At 37.4% G+C, this 24,299-nt stretch overlaps 1 protein-coding gene and 1 pseudogene across 1 annotated transcript; one reads left to right on the top strand and one right to left on the bottom strand.

The window, feature by feature from the left end:
• Positions 1-6,445: 6,445 nt before the first annotated feature.
• Positions 6,446-11,316, bottom strand: LOC118044889 (uncharacterized). Its single transcript, XM_035053369.2, has 4 exons — positions 10,973-11,316; positions 10,208-10,483; positions 7,743-7,923; positions 6,446-7,660 (listed from the first exon to the last, which is right to left on the bottom strand). The coding sequence occupies exons 1-4, from the start codon at positions 11,150-11,152 to the stop codon at positions 6,846-6,848; spliced, it is 1,452 nt and encodes a 483-aa protein (XP_034909260.1). The 5' UTR covers positions 11,153-11,316; the 3' UTR covers positions 6,446-6,845.
• A 3,234-nt stretch (positions 11,317-14,550) lies between these two features.
• On the top strand, positions 14,551-16,851 carry LOC140956232 (putative disease resistance protein RGA3; annotated as a pseudogene).
• The last annotated feature ends 7,448 nt before the right edge of the window (positions 16,852-24,299 follow it).

Raw genomic sequence — 24,299 nt, 5'->3', positions numbered from 1 at the left:
AATTCAGTCGCGGATGGACCTTAGATGATATGTCTGCTGACATGGCGATAGGGGATGATGTGGTGATGTTTGCTGACGTGATGGCTGATTGGCATGATGTGGCTTCAGAGTGATGACATGGCGGATGACGTGGCCCCAGGAAGTTGACGTGGCATCTGACGTGGCGGGGTTAATTAATGTCGCCTCAACTCTCTTCTTCTGTGCAACTCTTTTCTTCTGCGTTGCAATTGCTTTGTTAAGTTTCCTTTGATGTTATTGCTGGCGGCGCGACGTGATTGCTGAAGGCGAGGATAGTTGTAGTCTGTTGAAGGTGGTGGTTGCCGCCGGCCGGTTCTACTGCTCTATCTGTGGCTGACGGTTGAGGGCGACGACACTAGGGCGGTGGCAGATGAAGATCTGTTGATGGCGCGGAGAGGATGAAACTGGTTGAGGCGCTGTGGTGCGAGAACAATTGTTTTGAGAAAAATTGAATAACAGACGTGAGGAAGAAGAGGATAGAAAGTAGAATAGCAGAGAGAACAGAGGTGCAGAAGGGATGTTAAGATAATTCTTCTTGATATCTATATATTTCTATTCGGTTACAACTGCCCTTATATATAGGCAGGAATAGACAATAAGAGCAGGACCTCGTGTATTCTAGATTGCACTAATTAAAACGTTGCGTATTAAGTAAAGTAAAACTCAAGTAAGTAAAACGGTGCGAATTAAGTAAAACGGTGCGTCTCCATGTAACGGTAACTTCTCTTTTTAAATGTTTCCCCCTATTGAACATCTCCCACATATCTTACCTGCAACAATTCTCCCCCCTTAATAAACCTCCTTGTCCTCAAGGTGGAAAGAAGGAAACCTGAGTTTTACTTCATCCACGAACTCCCAAGTGGCCTCTGCTGGTGACAATCCTTCCCAGTGAATTAAGAGTTGAGTAGCAGCTTGTTGACCTCTCTTGATCATCCTGCGATCCAGTATTGCTTGTGGCTGTAACAAAGGCTCTCGGGGTCTATCAGGTAAGCCCTTATGCACCATTTTATTTCCCACGCTCCTTTTTAATAAAAAGACATGAAAATCTGGATGAATGTTTGAGGATGAGGGAAGGTCTAGCTTGTAAGCTACTTCCCCAATCTTCTTGATTACTGCATATGGTCCATAATATTTAGCTGCTAACTTGTGGCTCTGCTGCTGCAATGATTTCTGTTTGTATGGCTGTAGCTTTAAGTAAACTGAATCGCCAACTTGTAGGACTCTATCGCTTCTCTTCTTGTTAGCCAATTGCCTCATTCGGTTCTGTGCTTGAATTAGATTTTGGTGTACCGTCTGTAGCATTTTTTCCCTTGTTTGGAGGTAATGATCCACTGCCTCTACTGCTGAATCTTTAGGGAAATAGGGTATGTGTATTGGAGGTGGGAAGCCGTATAGTATCTCATAAGGCGTGAACTTGGTAGTTGTGTGAAAATTGGTGTTGTACCACCATTCACTCAAGGATAACCATTTACACCATTGTGATGGAATCTCCCCTGTCATACACCTGAGATAACCTTTGATGCATCTATTGACGACCTCCGTTTGCCCATCTGATTGAGGGTGATACGCTGTGGAATAATGAAGGTTGACCCCCTGTAGGCTGAACATTTCCTTCCAAAACTGACTAAGAAATATAGAGTCACGATCACTCACTATAGTTGCAGGCAGCCCATGTAGTTTATAAATTGATTCCATGAAGGCTTTTGCAACTGTGTTGGCTGTATAAGGGTGTGAAAGGGCTATAAAGTGTGCATATTTACTGAACCTATCCACCACCACAAATATCACTTCCTTGCCCTCTGATTTCGGTAAGCCAGTAATGAAATCCATGCTAATGTCGGTGAAGGGTGCAGCTGGTATTGGCAGAGGTTGTAATAATCCTAGAGTGGCCACATTCTTAGTTTTGTATTGTTGACATGTTGGGCATTCTCTCACGTATTGTCTTATTTGTTTTTGCTGTTTTTTCCAGTAGAATATGCTGGCCACCCTAGCTGCTGTGACTGTAGAACCCGAGTGCCCACCCAAAGCTGTATCATGGTAAATCTGTATGAGCTGATGTTGGAGTGCAATGTTGTTTCCCACCACTAGTTTTCCTTTCCTGAACAAGCAATCATCTTGCCACTTGTATTGAGGATGTGTAGCCTGGTCCTTTGTTAAGTTTTGGATGATGGATTGAATCTTGCTATCCTCCTCCCAAGACCTTTTGATATCAGCTACTAAGGGAATCGATACTGTGGACAAGGTCAAGGCCTGAAGCTCACTGCTGGTGACTCTAGAAAGAGCGTCTGCTGCCACATTTTCTTTTCCCTTCCTAAATTCAATTTCATAATCCAAGCCCAGCAGCTTAGTCAACCATAAATGTTGGGAGGGAGAAGATAACTTCTGGTCCAGCAAGTACTTAAGACTCACATGGTCGGTTCTGATTTTGAAAGTCCTACCCCATAGGTACTGCTTCCACTTGCTGACTGCTTGCAGGATGGCTAACATTTCCCTTTCGTAGGTAGATAACCCTTGCTGCCTTGGCCCCAATGCCTTACTGATGTATGCTATAGGATGCCCCTCCTGCATTAAGACTGCCCCAATGCCTAATCCTGATGCATCCGTCTCAATGAGAAAAGGCTTGCTCATGTCGGGTAGGGATAGCACTGGAGGTTGAATCATAGCTTTCTTCAAGGTTTCAAATGCAACTGTGGCCTCCTGGTTCCACCCCATAGCATCTTTTTTCAGAAGTTTGGTGAGGGGTTTGCAGATAAGACCATACCCTTTTATAAATTTTCTGTAATACCCAGTGAGCCCAAGGAACCCCCGTAATTGTTTGATGTTCTGAGGCAAAGGCCATTTCTGAATTGCTTGCAGCTTCTCTGGTTCAGTAGCTACCCCTGCCTTAGAGATAACATGACCCAAATATTCCACCTTGTCATCACCAAAGACGCACTTGCTCTCCTTTGCTACCAGTTGATGTGTCCCGAGTACTGTAAAACTACCTGCAAATGCTCCATGTCTTCTGTGTAGGACTTGCTGTAAATTAGAATATCGTCAAAAAATACTAGGACAAACCTCCTCAATTGAGCTCTAAACACTTCATTCATCAAGCCTTGAAAGGTAGCAGGGGCGTTGGTAAGACCGAAGGGCATTACAAGAAACTCGTAGTGACCGTTGTGTGTCCTGAAGGCTGTCTTGTGGATGTCTTCTGAGCTCATCCTTATTTGGTGGTAGCCCGAACGTAGGTCCAGTTTGGAGAACATGGCTGCACCTGTTAACTCTTCTAGCAGTTCTTCAATTAAAGGAATGGGGAACTTATTTTTTATTGTCAACTTGTTGAGGGCCCTGTAGTCGACACATAGCCTCCATGTAAGATCCTTTTTCTTCACGAGCACCACAGGGGATGCAAAAGGGCCGTGGCTCGGTTGGACTGTCCCAGCACTAACCATTTCTGCTATCATTCTTTCTACCATGTCCTTCTGTAGACTAGAATATCTATATGGTCGAAGATTGACAGGTTGGGACCCTTCCTTCAGTGGAATGGCGTGGTTTTCTGGTCTGCTAGGAGGTAATCCTGCTAAGGGAGTGAATACATCCTGGTATAGATTGAGTAGGTTTTGTAGGGCTCCTCTTTCTTCTTGGTTGAGATTTGTTCCTATCAGCAATGCCTTAGTCTCCTCTGTTGCCTGCACCATTGATAAGCTACAGAGACTAACACCCGCTATTCCACTATTACTGTCCAGTAACCCACTCATTTGCCCATATGGGACTGATTGTAACTTCACCGGCTCATTTCCCTTTAATGTCACCCTTCGTCCTTGCCAAAGGAAATTCATCCACATACTCTTATAGTTGCACATAATGTCACCCAAGGTAGCCAACCATTGAACTCCTAATACCATATCACATGCATCCAGCTCCATCACAAAGACGTCTGTCACAAAATAATTACCCTGCATCTTCCACCTGAAATTTTTGCATATGGACGAGCATAGCATTTTTCCTCCATTGGCTGCCTTGATTGTTACTGGATTAATAGAGGTTTGTTTACACTGTAATTTATTGGCCACCTCCATGTTCATGAAGTTATGTGTGCTTCCCGAATCCACCAATATAAAAATAGGCAGTTTATGCAATCTCCCAGTCACCTTAAGAGTGTAACAGCCTGGAACCCCCTCTAATGCATTCATGGAGATGTGTGGTTCTGTGCCTTCTAATTCTTCCATCTCTCTCACAGACTCTACTGCATTATCCTCATTATCCTCCTCATCTTCCACTAAGCAGATGGAATAAAGCCTTTTTGTTCTACATTTGTGTCCTGGAGTGAACCTGTCGTCACACCAAAAACACAACCCTTTTGCTCTATGTTCTTCCATTTCAGTACTCCTGAGATTTCGGGTTGGTCTCCTGGTAGGCTGGGTATTAGCTTGTATATGAGGGGTGGGTAGCAACCCCGGTAATTTAGAGGGTGGTGTATCATGGGAAGTATAAGTTTTGTAGAAGGGTGCTGGTTGAGATGTCTTGTTGTTTCTGTTAACTGGTGAGGGAATGTGTTTGGTCGACTGTTTCTAGAGTTTCTTATATAGATTAGTGTTTTCTTGCAAGCGGGACAGGTTATAGGCTTGTTTAAGTGATTTCGGTTCAAACATCTTAACCAAAATTTTTATTTCTGTTTCCAGGCCACCTAAAAAGAAGATCAAGGCATACCTTTCATCAATTTCTGCCCGATTCCACAGAACGTCAAAGTCCTTGATGTAAGCTTCCAATTCGCCATCTTGTTTCAAATCTTTGAGCTCCTCTAGAGGATCCTTATGTCCTCCAAACCTTCCACAAATGGCTTCCACATATTCACTCCAAGTTACTACCCTGTCACCATTGCTGCGCATGAAATTTTGATGCCAATACAGCGCCGTGTCGTCCAGGTAATAAGAAGCTAGTTTGAGTTTATCTGCGTCAGGTACTTCTTCTATCTCAAAATATTGGTTGCATTTATACAACCATTTGTGGACATCTTCCCCTTCGAAAGAAGGAAAATCACGCCTCGGCTTGTGAAACTTGTAGTGTCCCCCATACTGCCAGTCATTCTTGCCAAACATTCCTTCTTGACTGTTGCGTGAGTGTTCTTGGCTAGAGCTTGTCTCCCCTGTAGGGAAGTGCAGTTTCTGTAATAGTGTGTTTTGTTGCAGAGAAATACCTGAAATGAGCTCCTCCAACCTTAAAAGTCTGGTGTCGCTGGACAGCTGTTGTTGCCCTTGTTGTTCCAATAATCTGGCCATTTTGTCATTCCATTGAGCTTGTTCCAAGTTAGCTGTTGCTATTGCTCCTTCTAATTTCTTCATATCTTGGGACCTTGTGTCATGAGCCATGGTTAAGGTCTGAAGATATTGGCTCTGATACCACTAGGTGCGAGAACAATTGTTTTGAGAAAAATTGAATAACAGACGTGAGGAAGAAGAGGATAGAAAGTAGAATAGCAGAGAGAACAGAGGTGCAGAAGGGATGTTAAGATAATTCTTCTTGATATCTATATATTTCTATTCGGTTACAACTGCCCTTATATATAGGCAGGAATAGACAATAAGAGCAGGACCTCGTGTATTCTAGATTACACTAATTAAAACGTTGCGTATTAAGTAAAGTAAAACTCAAGTAAGTAAAACGGTGCGAATTAAGTAAAACGGTGCGTCTCCATGTAACGGTAACTTCTCTTTTTAAATGTTTCCCCCTGTTGAACATCTCCCACATATCTTACCTGCAACACGCTGCCATCGACGAGGATTTACTGCTGCTGGCGTGGGCGACTTGTTGTGGCTGCTGAAGGTGATGGCACTGTGGACGGTGGCAGGTGAAGATCTGTTGTGCTGCCTTTGTTGCGGTGAACCACCAGTCGGTGCTGGCTGTGATGGGTTTGTGGGTGGCTGTTGCTGGTGGTTTTGTGCTGCTGAAGCCGGAGATCCACTGATGTCTCTTGCGGTGTCAATCTGGTGGTTGCCGCTGGTCTGTGTCGGAGGTAGCAAATCAGCGTGGATCGGTGGACTGATGTGCAGGTCTTCTTGGTGGTGGGTCTGCCGCTGTGACTGGTTGAGGCGCCGCTGATGGCAGGGGCGCCGTTATGACTAGCTGAGACGTCGCAGATGGCAGGGGCGCCGCTGCTGGAAAACCCGATTACAGTCATGGATGATGAACAATTTTTTTTTTAAAATCAGAACAATAGGTTTTTTTTTTTGCACAGTGAACAGTGAATAAATTTTTATTTTTTTTAGATCAAACTGGATCTAGGATTTAGCATAAACATTATGGACCGTTTAATTGTAAGAACAATTAAAAGCCGTGCTCTGATACCAAATTTGATGCAGAACAACAAATAAAAAGAATTAAAGCAAAAAAAGAAATAAGCTTTAGAGAAAGAAAGAAGCTAAAGAAGAGGAAGAAAGGAGATTGGAGATATGCAAATTCTGCAATTTTTTCATTAATCATCAAAAGTTTTTTAACATTTAGAAAAGTAGGGTATTGATACTAAAACCCTAACTATAATAAGCGATTGGGCTTATGGCCCGCTAAATAAAATACCCAACAATAATTAAATCAAGCCCAACAAATAAAGCCAAATTAATAAAACTCATTTAAAAGTTTATATAAATTAAACCCAAAACATAAGTTAAAGTCCAATCTCTCAATTGTTTGAGCTATCCTCCATCGTCTATGATCATTTGCGTGCATAAATAATATTTCGGGTTCGGTGTCCCCATCACTAGTGCAATATGATATTCCACGTAAATCAACCAATCAAATCAGCTGAAACAACATATAACTTCAATGTATGAATCCACCCTGCTGTGGCAAGGTTACCCATTCATCAGTTTATCTAGCACAGTATTCAAGTCAACTGACTGCCCATTCTCCGTCAATTTTCTCACTGTTGCTCTCACCAAGTCTCTATGAAATCCCAGCGTAGCAACCTTGTCAACAACATCATCAACCGGTATCCTGTTTCCACTCCCACCAGAACCTGATCCAGCATCCACATTAGAGGCAGATGGTATAGCATTCGGCAGTAGACGGGCAGTCGGCAATTGTTTGTGAATGCTTTCACCACCCAGGACCGGAGGAGATAGTATGGGTTGTGATGGTTTTATAGATGAATTGTCATTGTTGCATGGAGAAGCAACATAATGGTAAGAGTCCATAATGTTTGTTTTCGCATGTGCTGGAAAACTTGCAAGAGTAGACTCTACATATTGCCTGTTTGGGGGTTGAGGATAGATCTGCTGGGTAGAACCTACATTATACTGTTGGAGAGGTGGAGACCTGCCAGGTGGCTGAGAGATGCTATGAGCTGGTAAATAAGGAACTTCAGTATGAAGACTCGATGGATAGTGGGCTTGAGGATTAACCGTACTGGAATCTGGGTGCACTTGAGGCAGTTGGGGTAACTGTGAATTTTGGGGAAAATGAGGCATTGGTTGATACGGTTGGTGATTATAGGGTATTGGTTGCGACTGTTGAGCTGGAGGAACCTGGTATTGCTGATATGTGCTATCTGGAGTAAGAACTACCAGTGAATTGTAAGGTTCTTGCTTTGGAACAGGGGGGGCAGTCGTCTGGTTCTGGAGGAGCTGGGTGGGAAGCTGTGGTGCTGTTGCAACAGGTGTTGCTGGAGCTGTTGCTCGAGGATGAATCTGAGTAAGTATGTTTGTAACACTAAAAACTAAAAGTGGGAGAAAGAAGTTGTGGACTAGCACCTAGAATAGGAAGCAGCTGATGGGATTGCTGAGAGACCGATGAAGGTGCTTCATATGCTTGACCAGTGACATTTTGCTTTTCCACTTGCTGGTTATTTTTGGACATTTGAAGCTTTGCCAGTTGTAGCTGAGCCTCCGCTATCTCTTGTTTATCTCTCAAATCTTGGACACCACCTTGAACCTGCAATAATTTGCCATGTTAAGAAGCATTACAAGTGCATCCCTCAAATGAATAGTTGGTGGTATTGCTACATTGTTTCTGTGGACCTCTCTCTGTTATAGCCATATTTCTGCAGAGAGAGCTAGAGAAAAATTGTAATAATATTGGCAAAAAGGCTACCTTCAGCAATAACTTCCCTTTCCCACAGAAGAATAATGAATAATATTTTGTGCTGGAAATAAATCAGTAAAAAATTGCCACTGTTCATTAATTTGTGAGATCATGAAAAATGAATGATTCAACAGTAACCGAAGTATATATGCAATCTCTTCAGGCACAAGGACTGCGTACGTGCTACATGAAAATATATGATAGTTATATTTGGGACCTGTGGTGCTTCTGCATGGCATCTACAACAGAATGGAAAACTCACCCAAAAACAGAGAGCTAAACGAATTCAATTAAAATCATATCTCAAACAGACAAGTAATTTGGGAGTGAAAGTTCTAAAGGATTGTTACATTAAAGAAAAAAGATAAAAAAAGGTGATTGTCTGTGTGAAGAAAATATGGAAACGAAAGGGCCTTAGCCATCTAAGATTTTTTTCTAACAAGACTTGTTGCCCAACTGGAGGATCAAGAACAGCAAAAAATTGTGACAGCATGAATATACATGAATAAACCGCATCTCAAACTGAAAAGCACTCTTGTGTATGCACGCAAAGCTCATGCATGAATAAACTAATTTCCAGAGTAGCTAGGGATGAACCAAATCTTTTTTTAAGAGTAAGCTAATAGCTCACTCAACTGTAGAAGCCACTGAACAAACTGCCTAACCGGTTGTCCTAGTAGAAACATTGACTCTGCTACCACCTATAGGGGAGAAGAGGACCAAGACGAGAGTTTCTCAAACAAGGATGCACCATGAAAAGAAAAGAAAAAACCCTTCACTATTAACCAATTATGAATTCCAAACTCATTGTAGTTATCAACAATCTTGCTGTTGCATGTGAGCCACCATAATATTAAGCTTACTGCTTCTCAAATGAAAGCATTTTAAACAACCCAAGTGCAGCATCACCATAGAAAGGCATCTGGCTCCACTTTCTAAAACATAAAAAACCATGGGAGCACACAACTTGCTATACTAAGAGGATACCAACTATATAAGCCAACACGTATCAATGAAAGCATCAAGTTCTACTCCCACTTATTTGGGAGCTGAACACTAGAGAGTTTCTTTGGCTTTGCATGTGCAAGGGTCATTTTAACACATGGAAGGACATCAACTTGAAACTAGAACCTAAGTTCAGGGGTCATGGGTACTTTCATTTATATGGGCACTTAGCAAGTGACTTCTCATTAATATGAGGTACCATAACACACCTAATCTACCAAGAAAGATCTAAATTCTCTGCTATGAACTTAAGAGAAGGTTTAGGATTTAAGCTGACATGATAGGCATCTCAGAGTATTAGCATCCCAATCAAATAGTTATGTCTCTAGGCATAGTATGGTGTGTTCCAAACCTTAATGAATCGAGAAAGAGAGCTACAAAGAAATCCTCATCTTGACAATAGACGTGTGCTGTACTTACATGAGAAAGATGGGCATTTGGTTGTTCAGGAATTCCAATAGATCAAATAAGAATAATGGTGCATATCTAAGTAAGACAATGGTCAAGGTACATCATAACTGGCAGTAAAAACTAGGATTAACAAAAGGGAAAACCAAGAAACAACATAACAAAAGAGTTGAAAGCAATGACTCATTCACCATACAACCCTGAGGAAGAAGCAGAATTAAAATTAGAAAGTAAAACACCCTACTAACACCAACCAAATTACATAAAAGCTTTTTCACAAAAAAAATATATATATATATACTAAATCCCCAATCTCGCAAAGACCTAACTAACTGCAAAGAACAAGGACACGGTCATCCAAATCTTTCCTACACCATCTACCATTGCTTTATGAACCTCAAGCAACACATATTTAAGAACAAGTTATTTATTAAGTTTAACACATTTAAATTGCCAAAAGCATTATTAAGGATTTGACAAGAGGTATGTTTGAGAACCTGTGACTTTAAGGAGTCTAATGTCATAACTGAAGCTTGTATAAAATGATTTATTGAAGACCGCCCATTTTTCCCAACTCCTAAGCTTATAGAAGTTGATCTACCTTTTGTTTTCTTGCCCCTACCAAGCCTCCCAATTTCATTTAATGTTAGCCTAAAGCATCAGAATTGTGCTCTGAGATTGAACATCAAAATTAATAAAACTTTTAAGAAGATAAAAGTACCTCCACAAGAATATTCTTCATTTCCCTTAGCTTCCCATCAGTTTTCCCTTGATTCAATTCCAATAATTCCTTTATATCATCAACAACATCTATTTGGTGCGTTTTACTTTCCAATTTAGACACTCGAGCACTGAGACACTCAATAGAGTGTAGCAATATGTCAACATGCTCCTTCATCTTTCTATCGATCTCAGAAATCAATGCTGCATTGCTGGAAGCCCCAACTTTCTCGGCAGAGTATTTTGCAGAATCGATGGGATCCATGAAACTCCAACCCTGTAGGTTATCACCCAAAAAGCAATTAAGCAATCTACAATTAGCAATTCAATATGCATTGTACTAAAGGAACATATTTCGGCATGCTATCTCCGCAAAAATACGGGCAGCAGGCTTATATCATAGTCCAATAAAAACAAAGTGGTAAAAATACAAGCAGTAGGCTTAATCACAAAAGCATCACCTTTTTCTCGTAAATACAAACTTGCCAGATGATAATTTGGACATATAGTTCAATACCAATACAAACTAAGCTATATACAGTTAAACCCATAATACCAAATTCAACTTGCTACTAAAAACAACATAAAGTTGGGTACTTTTGTCAAATTTTCGACAAGGCATAAACAAACCAACCAAAGTTTCATCCTATACTCATCTTATATCTAATAAGATCAGTGAATTAGTAATCATATTTCCCAATATTTTCCCAGAAACCAAACAAAACATGGATAATCTCAACTACTGATAAAAAGAGAGAAACGGTACCGTAAAGCTGGTTTCATCAAGATCTTCGTTGAGTGATTGTGAAAGAGAGCGAACAGTGTTGAATTCGAAGCCATGATCCCCATCTTGTACTTCTTGTTTATCATCATCGCCCAAGAAATTGAGGGACTGGGATTGGGAAAGTTCGGTGATTTGCTTATCCATGTACTTGGAAGTATTCATCTTTTTCTTGTTTTCTTTTAGCAAAAACAGAGAGAAAGAAACTGAATTATCCTGATATCCAACAGAAGAATTATGGGAATCTACTGAAGCTTGTGTTTGCACTTTGCAGCAGTGCCCTGTTTTGTGTTGCTGTTGTGTTCTTTGTTTTTACTATTTATTATTTTGTAAAAATAATATTTACCACATAGTTGAAGCAAAATAAATATCCCATAAAACTAAGCTAAAAGGGCCGTAAGGAAATACAATTACAAGCCCAACCAAATTATAGCTTCCAAAAATAAAGCCTACGAAAATCCCATATGTAGAAAATATTTTATGTTATGAAATTGGAATTTTATAGCAAATGAGAATGACATTATGGCATGTTTTGAATTCTCTAAATTAAATTAAATTTAATTTTTTTTAATGAGATTTTATTTTTAAAATCCTATTGAATATTAAGAATTATACAAGTATTACAAAAATAAATCAGATATCAACTCCTCTTATTTATAATTTTAAAAATGAAGAATATAATACTAAAATTATTATTTTCAAAATATTTATTTATTAAAAAAAACTTTGAAGAAATAAGATAAAGATAATAAAATAAAATAAAAAATAGAATGAATTAAATTTTATTATAAATTCAATTTATTTATCAATTGATTTCAAATCAAATACTATAATTAAATTCAATTACAATAAAAAATTTGTTCCAAAACAATCTAAAATATGTTTTCTTTTTTCTTTTACATGGACTTTAACTTTGATCTTGGCTTCTTGTTCTTCATCTTGGCTTTATCATAGAGCATTTTAAATCGCAAGAAAATCTTGAAAATCAATTGGTCAAAATTCCATCTCTAAAAGTTTTTAATTAAGGTCGTTTTTACTATATTGTAAAATTATCAATCCATCTATAGAATTATTTTTTTTCATTTGAGCAATCTTTTAATATTAAATGCTCTAGTTGGTAAGTTGTTATGGTGTCGACTATGTGTTAGGTGAGATTGAGCACCTCCTGCTTGATGATCTTTTTATGAAAAATGTAATTATGGAGGGGGGGTTAGTGACCAATGATATATTTCAAACTTTTAAATTTATTGTTCTATGATGTTAAATCAACCAAGCACATTCTGACGAGAAAAATAGTTGTGGAGATCCCTATTCACTTTTATTGCTTTATTTTTATATTTTAAAAATATTTTAAAAAAAACTCTTGCTAGATGATTTTTTTATGAAAAATGTAATTATGGAGAAGGGATTAGTGACCAATGATATATTTCAAGCTTTTAAATTTATTGTTCTATGATGTTAAATCAACCAAGCACATTCTGACGAGAAAAAATAGTTGTGGAGATCCCTATTCACTTTTATTGTTTATTTTTGTATTTTAAAAAATATTTTTTAAAAAAAAATTAAATTTTTTTTTTTTTTTTTACTTTAAATTAATAATTTTTTGTGTTTTTAAATTATTTTGATATATTGATATACAAATAATTTTTTAAAATTAAAAAAAAATATTTTAATATATTTTTAAATAAAAAATATTTTAACAAATAATTATTATTATATTCTTAAACATTCTCAAGTTCTCTTTAAATCTTGTGATGGTGGATGCTTTTTTTTTTTTTGTTAGGCTAGCTATGTCCTTCCTTTCCTGTGGACTTAATTCTACAAGTGTGTGTGTATATATAATACTAAATCTAGGCTCTTGTCATGTATTCTAGGCTCTTGTCCTTGTTAATATAGTTAACACAAGTGTATTTTTCTATGTTACATTACGAGTAGGTTCATTTTTTTCAGCCTAAAAAAATGCTAAGATATAAAAAAGTTAGAAATTTGATGTGTAATGACCAAAATACTTTTAAAACATTCAAATAATGAAATATTAGATTGCATATTTTTTAAGAAAAAATATTGAGATGGCGGCATATTAGATCAACTTGGACCAATAATAGTTAACATGTGAAATACGTGATCTAGGATGTAAAATCATGATAAGACCATGAAACCCATATTAAAAAAAAAAATTAAAAAGCCCAATTATAATAAACCAAATATCGAAGGCTTAAATTTAATTTATATATAAATTAAAAAAAAAAAAAGTTACCCAAGTAAACTTATATTGGTGGTCGATGCAACGTCGCGGTCCAGGCCTTGTTTTTTTTCGAACGTAAGAAGATCAAAGTTAAGGTGACACTAGAATTTATAAAGTAAGAAATATGAGACTCGGGTCATTAAGTCTATCGTATTTAATAAGTTTGGTTAATTTTATCGCACCCTCGCGGCGACCCTTCCCGGGAATGGTGATTCCATGTCGTGGTTTTTGTTTTTGTGAATAAAGGCGTCACCATCTAGTATTTGGTCACTAGAAAACCTAACTGGTCTTTCAAAGAGTTTAAGGTAAGGGACTAGTTGTGTAAAAGAAATGTATTGGCACCTTTAGTACATCCTACCTAAGATAAGGTGCTTGGTGTTTGGTTTACCTTGTAATTGTTATGGTGTTGATGTTTTTTAATCCCATCAGTTTTCCTAGGATAAGTTCGCTATGATGAACAAACTTGGACTCAAAGTCTAAAAAGAAAGAACCTTTAGTCAATGTGGATCACACCCTTAGATATGTCTACAAAGTACCAAGGAGAACTAATGCAGATTTCTTGAAATTTGTGTTTGATTCATACTAAATTTATAACCTATGATTTATGAGATATGAGATATGTAAGATAGAAATTTAAAAAGATTCAATGTGCTTAAGAGCTCATTGTTTCCTTAGTATTTCAAGTATTTGTGACTCGTAAATCGCAGGGAAGAGAAACAAAAAAAACTAAGTTAGAAATCTAAAGAAATTCAAGGTGCTTTAGAAACCCATATTTTCCTTACTATTTCATACTTTCACGGCTCATAAAACACGAAATCAAAAATTAAAATGTTCCCAATTATAATTAAAGCTTCTTTCAAGGATGTATGATAAATAATTATGACTTATTATTTCTAGAAAAGTATTTTTGATATTAAACCACTTAGGTTCTTTAGACAAATTACAAGTTTTTTTCATATATTTATAGATAAAATTTTCTATGTAAAAAAAAAAAAAAAAAAAGGTTGTTGGCCAACGGCTATAAAAATAGTCGTTGGTCATTTTGGCCATTTCTACAGTTTAAATGTAGAAATGGCTACAAAGAAAGCAAAAAGCCATTTTGGCTCTTGCTTCAGTACATGAAATTAAGATTCCATGGCCTTTTCCAATGCACTATATATACATCAAGTAATAGATCATATGAAGCACCATCAAATCATAAGCTCCCCTTTTTTATTTCTCCTCTTTTCTCAACCAATCAATTCCTGCCTATATTGCACATTCCCAAATTTATTATCCTTTTATTTAAATTCTATCGTCTCTCAACCATTCCTTAGTTCTGAATAATATGGCTGATGCTCTTGTTTCCGTAGTCTTGGAGCAGCTGAGATCAATCATTATTCAGGAGGTGGGACAAGAAGTGAGGCTCGTTGTTGGTGTCAAGAACGAGGTTGAAAAGCTCACCAGCAGTTTCCGAGCCATCCAAGCTGTGCTTGCCAATGCAGAGGAAAGACAATTGGAGGAGGGGTATGTCAAACTTTGGTTAGATCAACTCAAAGACATATCTTACGACATGGATGATGTTTTGGATGAGTGGGGCACTGCAATTGCAAAATCGCAAAGCAAGGTACATGAACATCCCCACAAGAATAAAAAGAAGGTATGCTCTTTCATGATCTTCTCTTACTTTCGTTTTAGAGAAGTTGGTTTGCGTCGTCGTGTTGCTTATAAGATAAAAGAACTGAATGAAAGAATAGATGTCATTGTGATTGTGAAAAATATGTTCGACTTCAAATCATTGGAAGCGAGAATTAAACAGCCCTCCATACATCATGAAACCGCTTCTGTTATAGATGTAAAAAATGTTAAGGGTAGAGAAAATGATAAAGATAGGGTAATGGAAAGGTTGTTGAGTGAGAGTAGTCAAGGACCAGCCCTTCGTACAATCTCTCTAGTAGGGATGGGAGGGATAGGGAAGACAACCCTTGCTAAGCTAGTTTATAATGATCATGAGGTGGAGACCCGTTTTGAGAAGAGAATATGGGTTTGTGTATCAGATCCTTTTGATGAGATAACGATTTCCAAGGCAATCCTTGAAGATCTCAAGGAGTCTACTTAAAATCTAAACAAATTGCAGACTTTAGTGAAACATGTCCAAGAATCAATTAAGGGAAATAAATTCTTACTTGTCCTAGATGATGTGTGGAATGAAGATTCCACAAAGTGGGAGCAACTGAAAGATTCCCTCAAGTGTGGTTTGTCTGGAAGTAGGATTTTGGTGACCACACGAAAGAAGAATGTCGCGAGTAGCATGGGCTCCTCACCCATTGACATTTTAGAACTAGGACTTCTCTCTACGGAGGAATGTTGATCACTGTTCAGTCAGTTTGCATGTTTTGAAAAGACCTGTAGAGAGTATGATAATTTAGAAGATATTGGTAGACAAATTGCAGCGAAGTGTAAAGGCTTGCCTCTTGCTGCAAAGACTCTAGGAAGTCTTTTGCGCTTCAAAAGAAGCAGAGCAGAGTGGGAAAGTGTGTTGAACAACCATCTTTGGGAGATAAAAGAAGCTGAAAGCAATCTTTTGGCTCCTTTACAGTTGAGCTACCATGACCTGCCCTCTGATATGAGACGGTGTTTCTCATATTATGCAGTCTTTCCAAAAGACTTTACATTTAAAAGAGATACTTTGATCAAACTGTGGATGGCATAAGGTTTCCTTCGGGAAACACATAATAAAGAGATGGAAGTAATGGGTCGTGAGTGCTTCGAAGCTTTAGCCGCACACTCTTTCTTTCAAGATTTTGAGAAAGACGAGGGTGATGGCAGCATTTATGCTTGTAAGATGCATGACATGGTGCATGATTTGGCACAAAACTTGACAAAAAATGAATGTTTTAGTGTAGATATCGATGGTGCGGCAGAGTCCAAGATAGACTCTTTTTCTAGAGATGCCCGACACTCCATGGTAGTTTTTAGAAATTATGATACCAACCCATTACCTGCGACCATTCATAGTTTCAAAAAGCTTCGGAGCCTGATTGTTGATGGTCGTCGTTCTTCATCGATGAATGCGGCCTTACCTAACTTAATAGCTAATTTGAGTTGTCTAAGAACATTGAGGTTGTCAAGATGTGGAATAGAAGAAGTCCCATCCAACATAGAAAAGTTGATACACCTGAGGCATGTTGACTTCTCTTGGAATAAGATTAAGGAGTTACCTGAAGAGATGTGTGAATTGTATAATATGTTAACTTTAGATGTCTCGGGTTGTGAGAAACTTGAAAGGCTGCCTGATAACATAGGAAGACTAGTCAAATTAAGACATCTCAGTGTTAATAACTTTCAGTTTATGAAGATGAGAGGAGTTGAGGGGTTAAGTTCTCTTCGGGAATTAGATGAGTTTCATGTGAGTGGTAGTGGTGAAGAGTCTAATATTGGGGATTTGAGAAACTTGAACCACCTTCAAGGATATCTGAGGATAAGATGGCTGGGAGATGTGAAAGATCCAGATGAGGTTAAGAAAGCAGAACTTCATAACAAGAAACACCTCACTCATTTAGAATTAAGGTTTGATTCTAGGACAAATAGGAGGATAATTTGCGATGATTCTAGGACAAATAGGAGAAGGAGGAAATGAAGATAAAACAAACATCTCCATTTCAACCATTATGCCGTCTCTTCGTTCCTTGAAAATTTGTAATTATCCAAACTGAAAGCACTTCCAGATTACGTGCTCCAGTTAACAACTCTAGAGAAACTGGAAATTGGAGGCAGGTCAATTCTAGAAGAACAATATGTTAAACTTATTGAGATCAAACACAAAAGGGAGGCTAGAATTCTGAATAATCTGTATATTATGAATGCTTAGACTTAACCTAAATACAAATAAAGTATATATAGGTTAAACTGAAAGTACTATTCTACCCTTAATAAATAATACTACATAAATATTATTTAACATCTCCCCTCAAACTCACGATGCGGCAGCTGTAAGCATCGAGAGTTTGCCAACCAGAAAACGAAAACGAGAGATGGAATGCGTCTTGGTGAAGAAATCTGCAATCTGCAAGGAAGAAGGAACAAAAGGCAAAGTAATGGTGCCATGCTTGAGATGATGACGAGTAAGATGACAATCGATCTCAATGTGCTTAGTTCGCTCATGAAAAACCGAGTTGTGAGCAATCTGAATAGAACTCTGGTTGTCACAATACATAGGAGTAGGATGAGAAAAGGAAACTCCCATATCAGCAAGTAACCAACGTAACCAAACAATCTCTTTGGTGGTAGATGTCATGGCACGATATTCTGCTTCAGTGGATGATTGAGAAACAATAGATTGTTTCTTGCTCTTCCAAGAAATAAGAGAATCACCTAAAAAGATATAAAACCCGGTAACAGACTTGCGATCTGTGGGATCACTACCATGATCAGCATCAGAGTATGCACGCAACTCCAAGAAAGAGGTGGATGAGAGTAAAAGACTCTGAAAAACTGTACCCCGAAGATATCGCAAAATACGAAGAACAGCTGCCCAGTGAACAGTAGTAGGAGAAGCAACAAACTGACTAACAACATGAACAACATATGCAATATCTGGACGAGTAATTGTGAGATATACCAAACTCCCAACAATAGTGCGGTATAAAGTAGGATCTATCAAAGGTAAACCATCAGAAGAAGAGTACCTTGCATTAACCTCAATAGGAGTATCAACAGTCTTGTTATCTGTAAGTCTAGCCCGCTCAAGAATATCTGCAACATATTTCGATTGAGAAAGAAGGTAACCTCTAGGTGAATATGCTACATCAATACCCAGGAAATATCGAAGATGACCCAAATCCTTCATTTCAAATCGTTTAGCCAACTCTATCTTCAAAACTGAAATACCATCAATATCATCACCAATAATAATCATGTCATCAACATATAAAGACAGAATGATACGACCTGCATCAGTGCACTTGATAAAAAGAGCAGAATCATGACTGCTAGAAACAAAGCCAAGAGACGAGATCACAATAGAGAATTTCTCAAACCAAGCACGAGGTGCTTGTTTGAGACCATATAATGCTTTCTTAAGCTTACAAACATATCCAGAGTCATGTGAAATACCAGGAGGGGGTGTCATATAAACTTCTTCTTGAAGATCTCCATTCAAGAAGGCATTTTTAACATCAAGCTGAGAAATATGCCATTGACGAATCGAAGCTACAGCAATAAGAGTACGAATAGTAGTCATTTTTGCAACCGGGGCAAATGTCTCCTCATAGTCCATACCATACTGTTGAGAGTATCCTTTTGCAACCAGCCTAGCTTTGTATCGCTCAATAGACCCATCAGAATTAGTCTTGATCTTATACACCCAACGACAACCAACAACACTCTTACCAGGAGGTAGAGGAACCAGATCCCAAGTATCTGTCTTATGCAAAGCAGAAAGTTCCTCATCCATAGCTTGCTGCCAAAGCGGATCAAGAATTGCCTCTTTATAGGAAGAGGGCTCAAAGAGACAATGAATAGAAGCTAAAAAGGAAGTAAATGATGAAGAATAACAAGAATAAGCAAAAATCTGGTAGTTTTGTAGACTTACGAATACGGATGGACTGACGTGGAGGTGGATCCACAATCTCAGATGAAGCTTGAGGGGCTGTAGATGAGAATGGAGCTTCAGGTGTGCCAGAGAGTAAAGTACCAGTACCTGCAGAGTTATGAGTACAAATTGATCGAACATGGGGAGAGATATCAGAATCCTCAGAAAACGGATCTATACTAATAACATCAGATTTGGTCAGGTTATGAGTAGTGGATGGAATAGAAAAGAAAGGTATATGCTCAAGGAAGACAACATGACGAGACACATAAAGTTTCTGAGTTATTGGATCAAAACAACGATAACCCTTTTTACCTTCACCATAGCCTAGAAAAACACAAATAGCGGATCGAGAGGATAACTTACTTCGTTCTACATGAGGACGAAGAACGAAACAAGTACAACCAAAGACTCTAAATGAGGAATAATCAGGAACATACCCATATAACTTTTCAAAAGGAGATAGACCCGAACTATGAGAAGATGGAATTGTATTAATTAAACTTACAGCAGTAAGAACAACTTCTCCCCAAAACTCACTAGGAACAAAGGCAGACAACAAGAGAGAACGAGCAGTTTCAACAATGTGCCTATGTTTTCTTTCAGCAACACCATTTTGCTCAGGAGTATCTGTACAAGAAGTTTGGTGGATGGTTCCATCTAAGGCAAGCAATTGGCAAAATTTATTAGAGGTGTATTCCCCACCCAAATCACACCTAAAACATTTAATCACAGCAGAATGTTGAGTTTTGATAAGAGCTCGAAAAGCTGCATATATCTCAAAAAATTCAGAACGATGTTTCATTAAATAAACCCAACAATAACGAGTATGATCATCAATAAAAGAGACATAATATCGAGACCCTCCTTTTGTGGCAACAGGAGAAGGTCCCCATACATCAGAATGAATCAAATCAAATGGTAAAGAAGAAACAGAAATACTTCGATTAAAAGGTAAGGCGGAAAATTTTGCCAATTTACATCCACTCCAATCCGAAATGTCACAAGTTTTCAAATTTCCTAAAGCTCCTGTGGATGCCAAAAATCTCAAACGAGAAGATGAAACATGACCTAGACGGGAATGCCATAAATAAAAACTAGAAGATGAAAGACTCAAACGAAAGGAAGACAAATCAATTGTAGTAGCAGCAGCGGCAGCAGCAACAACTGGCACTTTTAACTCAACCAAAATATATAGTCCATTCTCTCTACGGCCTGTCCCAATCAGCTTCTGAGACTGCAGATCCTGTATACAACAAAATGAACCAGAAAACATGACTAAATAATCACCAGAATCACATATTTGACCAACAGACGCAAGATTCAATTTGAGTTTTGGAATAAGATAAACATTAGGGAGAGACAAGTGAGGTGTGACAACAGAACCAACACCTGTTAAGGGCATAGGAGTGCCATCAGCAGTCATAACAGGAATGGAGGACAAAGGGGAAACAGAGGTAAAAGATGAGGAATCTGGAGACATATGATGAGAAGCACCAGAATCCAAGACCCATTCAGAGTGTGACATACCTGAGGAACTATGATGCAACTGACCTATGGAAGAAGAAGCGGACATTGCTTGTGGCTGCAAGGAGAGAAACTTCTGAAATTGCTCAGCCAAAATATTAGGATCGGTAATAGAACTTGAGGAAGCTACTGCTGCAGTATTGTGGTGTGGTGGTTTATAACCCTGAGGTGGTCTATGAGCATTACATTATGACTGATTGCCAGACTTCCAAGCTTGATTCTGCTGTCTCAACTTAGGACACTAAGCCTTCCAATGACCTTTCTGCTTACAGAAACTGCACTCATCGAAGCCAACCCTTGTGTAAGGCTTATTCTGATGATTAGAGAATGGCTTAGAAGGCATTGCTAATACTGAAGGATTCGAAGCAGAAAAAATTCCCTTTTCAGAATAAGACTGAAGACGTATTTCTTCAGCCAATAACTCACTAACAACAGAGTCAACAGAAGGCAATGGAGAACGATGCAGAATTGAACCCCTAAGTCCTTTGAAATCACTGCGAAGTACTGTTAAAAACTGTACCAATCGTTGCTGCTCTCTACGCTCAATATAGGCACCACATGCCTTTAATTCTGCCGATTCTGTAAGAGCCAATTGATCCCAAAGATCTGTCATAGCAGAATAAAACTCTTGGATACTCATATTCTTCTGATGAAGAGCTCGTATGTCATTCTCTAATTGATACTATTTTGCAAAATTTGATTGTGTGAATAACCTTTGCAGATGATCCCAAACCTCTTTTGTTGTCTCATACTTCGCCAACTGCATACCTATCGAATGCTCAACAGAATTGTTGATCCAAGTAATGATCTTTGCATTATTTGCTTCCCATGTATCTATCAAAACAACATCTCCCTCCTCAACATTCTTAGGTATCATATAAGTCCCACTAACATACCCCCACATCTTCTTACCCTTAAGAAAATTTCTCATCACATAACTCCAATACGAATAATTCTTCCCATCCAACCTCACACTCACAGACTGAAGTGAATCATCTCTTTCAGTAGCCATAATCAGCAATCACAAATAACCAGAATGCAAAAGCAGCGGAAACAAAATACTAAATTGCAGAAACTAAACAAATCTCTTCTCGAAATTATACGATTACTCCAAAACACAAAACAAATTTGCAAAAACTGAACGCAAATACCAAATTGCAGATGTTGAAGGGAAGATGAAATACCAAATTAATTGCAGAAACTGTCGAAATACCTAATTTTGCAGAAGCGGAAGACAAAATATCACTCAAAAAAAAATTAAGTTGGATCCGCGAAGCTGTATTTGGGATTAAGCCTCGTTTCATAAAACTAGCTCTGATACCATGTTAAACTTATTGAGATCAAACACAAAAGGGAGGCTAGAATTCTGAATAATCTGTATATTATGAATGCTTAGACTTAACCTAAATACAAATAAAGTATATATAGGTTAAACTGAAAGTACTATTCTACCCTTAATAAATAATACTACATAAATATTATTTAACACAATATTTGAAAGCAGGAGGAGAGGGCTGGCCCAACGCCTCTCATACCCCAAACATCACATTTTATTAATACCCACAGATGAGGTAAAGTGTTCTTTTATAATTAAATCTGACATCACATTCTTTTTTATCTATTTATTTATTAATAGAAAAGGGTTGCACTTTTATGTATATAATTTTAGGAAACTGATCTTCAACTTAATTTCTCCTCTTAATTGGCAGTCTTCCTAATTATTGGCAAGGTTTCAAACGAGAACAGCAACAATAGATAATTGGCTGCAGGTAACTTCTATATATGTAATTAGGAACTAACTTCCTCATTTATTTATTTACTTATTTCTTTTTTTATTTTGGGTGTTCCTATTGGATTAATTGCCTATATTAGTATATATCCATTAAGTAGACAGTATCTTCATCTAATAAGAACATGTGGTTGAACTGTATAATTAATTTTAATAAAAGAACAATAGCTTTGATCGATGAATAAAGAGTATCATCCATCAATTTCCTAGTGCAGGCACCCGGCAACATGGGAAAAGAAATAATCACAGCGCTCAAATCCATCGAAGGAGGAGGAGATGTGTATATATCCTTTAATTAATTAATTATATTGTTTCTGACTTTGCTTCTTTTTATTTTACTTATTGTTTCTTATAATAGTCTGAATATTATCTGTACATTAAAAATAAATTGTTACCTTAGCATTTAAATTAATAATAGTGTTTCCGTGATTCTCCCGTGGTTTTTCCCCTCATTTTGAGAGGGTTTTCCACGTAAAATTATTGTCTCCTTTCCCTTGTCTCCTGTTATGCTATTTTTGTTTTTTCACCCGCTTTCTCTGCAATAAAAAACTTTATTAAGATCGTTTATTTGCTGGAAAGTAGTTTTTATTTAGAAAATAAATTTCAAAAAAGTAAATTATTTTTTGATATTTGGTACTGTAATGGAAAATAAGTTAGAAAACATTTTCTAGTATTTGGTTATGTCATGAAAAATGAGCTAGAAAATAACTTATTAAATAAAATAAATAATAATCAAAATAACAGAGATCAAATCTAAAAAATAAAAAAAATTGAAAGATGAAGAAATTAAAATAATAATAATTAACATTTCATAAATTATTTCAAATAAAATAAATAAAAATAAAAAGAATGGGGACCAAATTTTATAGATAAAAAATTTCAATTAAAAAATGATAAGGGAAAAAGAAAAATAAAAATAATGATCAAAGTTAATATAAAAATTAAATTCTAAGAGATGAAATTAAAAAATAAATATTCAAAACAAAATATATATAGCAATCAAAAGTTTGAAGACCAAATTTAATATAATCTACAAATAATATGACATTTCTAAATTTTTCATAACTTTCGAAAAATGTTTTCCGCCTAAAATAAAAAAAAAAAATTTCTTTTGAAAACCTGACAAATTTTTCTTTGATTGAAATGTATTTTTTATTGACTGCAAAGTCTTTTAGATTTCCTCCATCCCCATCTCTTAAAACATAAACATGTTTTGAGCCTTTCAATCAACGTTGTATATACAAGCACTAAGCAATATTATTTGCAACAATACTTTCATTGACTTCTACCATCAATTGGGGCTTCATATGAATTTCTGCAACAATCAATCGATTTTGATTTCCGCGGCTTCATTAACAAGCACTAAGCAATCTGGCTAGCTAGTTACAAATGCTTGAAGATGGTGACAAGAATTATCACACCTCTGCAGCATGGGAATCAGCCTCGTTGAACACCAAAGAGTTAATGAAATCATTAAGGACAGATCTCTGACACTCACAGCTTAAGGCACCGCTAATGATGCCCTTCTTAAGATTGCCATTGTTGATTTCCGTAGTTCTAAGCCCAAGTCCTTGGATTCTATTTAATTTAACTCGGCCAAACAAGAATGAAAAACAAGAGCAGTTGCAATTGCCATCACTGGAGTCACATACCTAATCAGTTTAAGTGGATTTCTCAAACCTGAATACATCCCAAAAGCACCATTATTTTGTAGAAATTAACTGTACGACACTTGCAATAAAATGTAGAGAGTTATTAACCAAGGCCAAAAAGTTAAACAGAAAAGCACTTACAATAAGAGAAAGTAGGAATCAGGTTAGCGGCAAAGCACCTAATGCTGAGATCTTGTCATTGTATTAGTGCCTGGAATCTTTGCTACAAGCTTGTCAACATGTGGAAGTTTGAGTATAAGATTTTGATAGACTATTGATATATATCAGCAATGCACTGCGGGATCTTTCATCTCCCTTTCTTATAGTAGATACAGCCTGGACTTGATGAAATAATTTGATTGATGGATGTCAGGACCCCCCAGGCATCAAGGAAGGTGTTGGCTCTTGGATTCAACTAATTGCTTTATATGTCCCCCTCTTAAAACCAGTGAACTGCAGAATAGTACTTTTTATAAGCAATTTGCTCAGTTTTATTCAGAAGGTCATTGGAATATTGAACATACCTT

The sequence above is a fragment of the Populus alba genome, chromosome 12 (assembly GCF_005239225.2).
Source record: "Populus alba chromosome 12, ASM523922v2, whole genome shotgun sequence".
Taxonomy (NCBI): domain Eukaryota; kingdom Viridiplantae; phylum Streptophyta; class Magnoliopsida; order Malpighiales; family Salicaceae; genus Populus; species Populus alba.
Note: the sequence above shows the minus strand (reverse complement) of the source record. Positions and strands in the feature narration are given on the sequence as shown.

Bases quoted from the DNA above. Each gene is read 5' to 3' on its own strand.
- LOC118044889 (XM_035053369.2), bottom strand. From the start codon at position 11,152: ATGAATACTTCCAAGTACATGGATAAGCAAATCACCGAACTTTCCCAA. The intron at 10,484-10,972 runs GTACCGTTTCTC...GATAACCTACAG, and splicing joins TTGATGAAACCAGCTTTACG to GGTTGGAGTTTCATGGATCC. The intron at 7,924-10,207 runs GTACTTTTATCT...AAATTATTGCAG, and splicing joins TGAAGAATATTCTTGTGGAG to GTTCAAGGTGGTGTCCAAGA.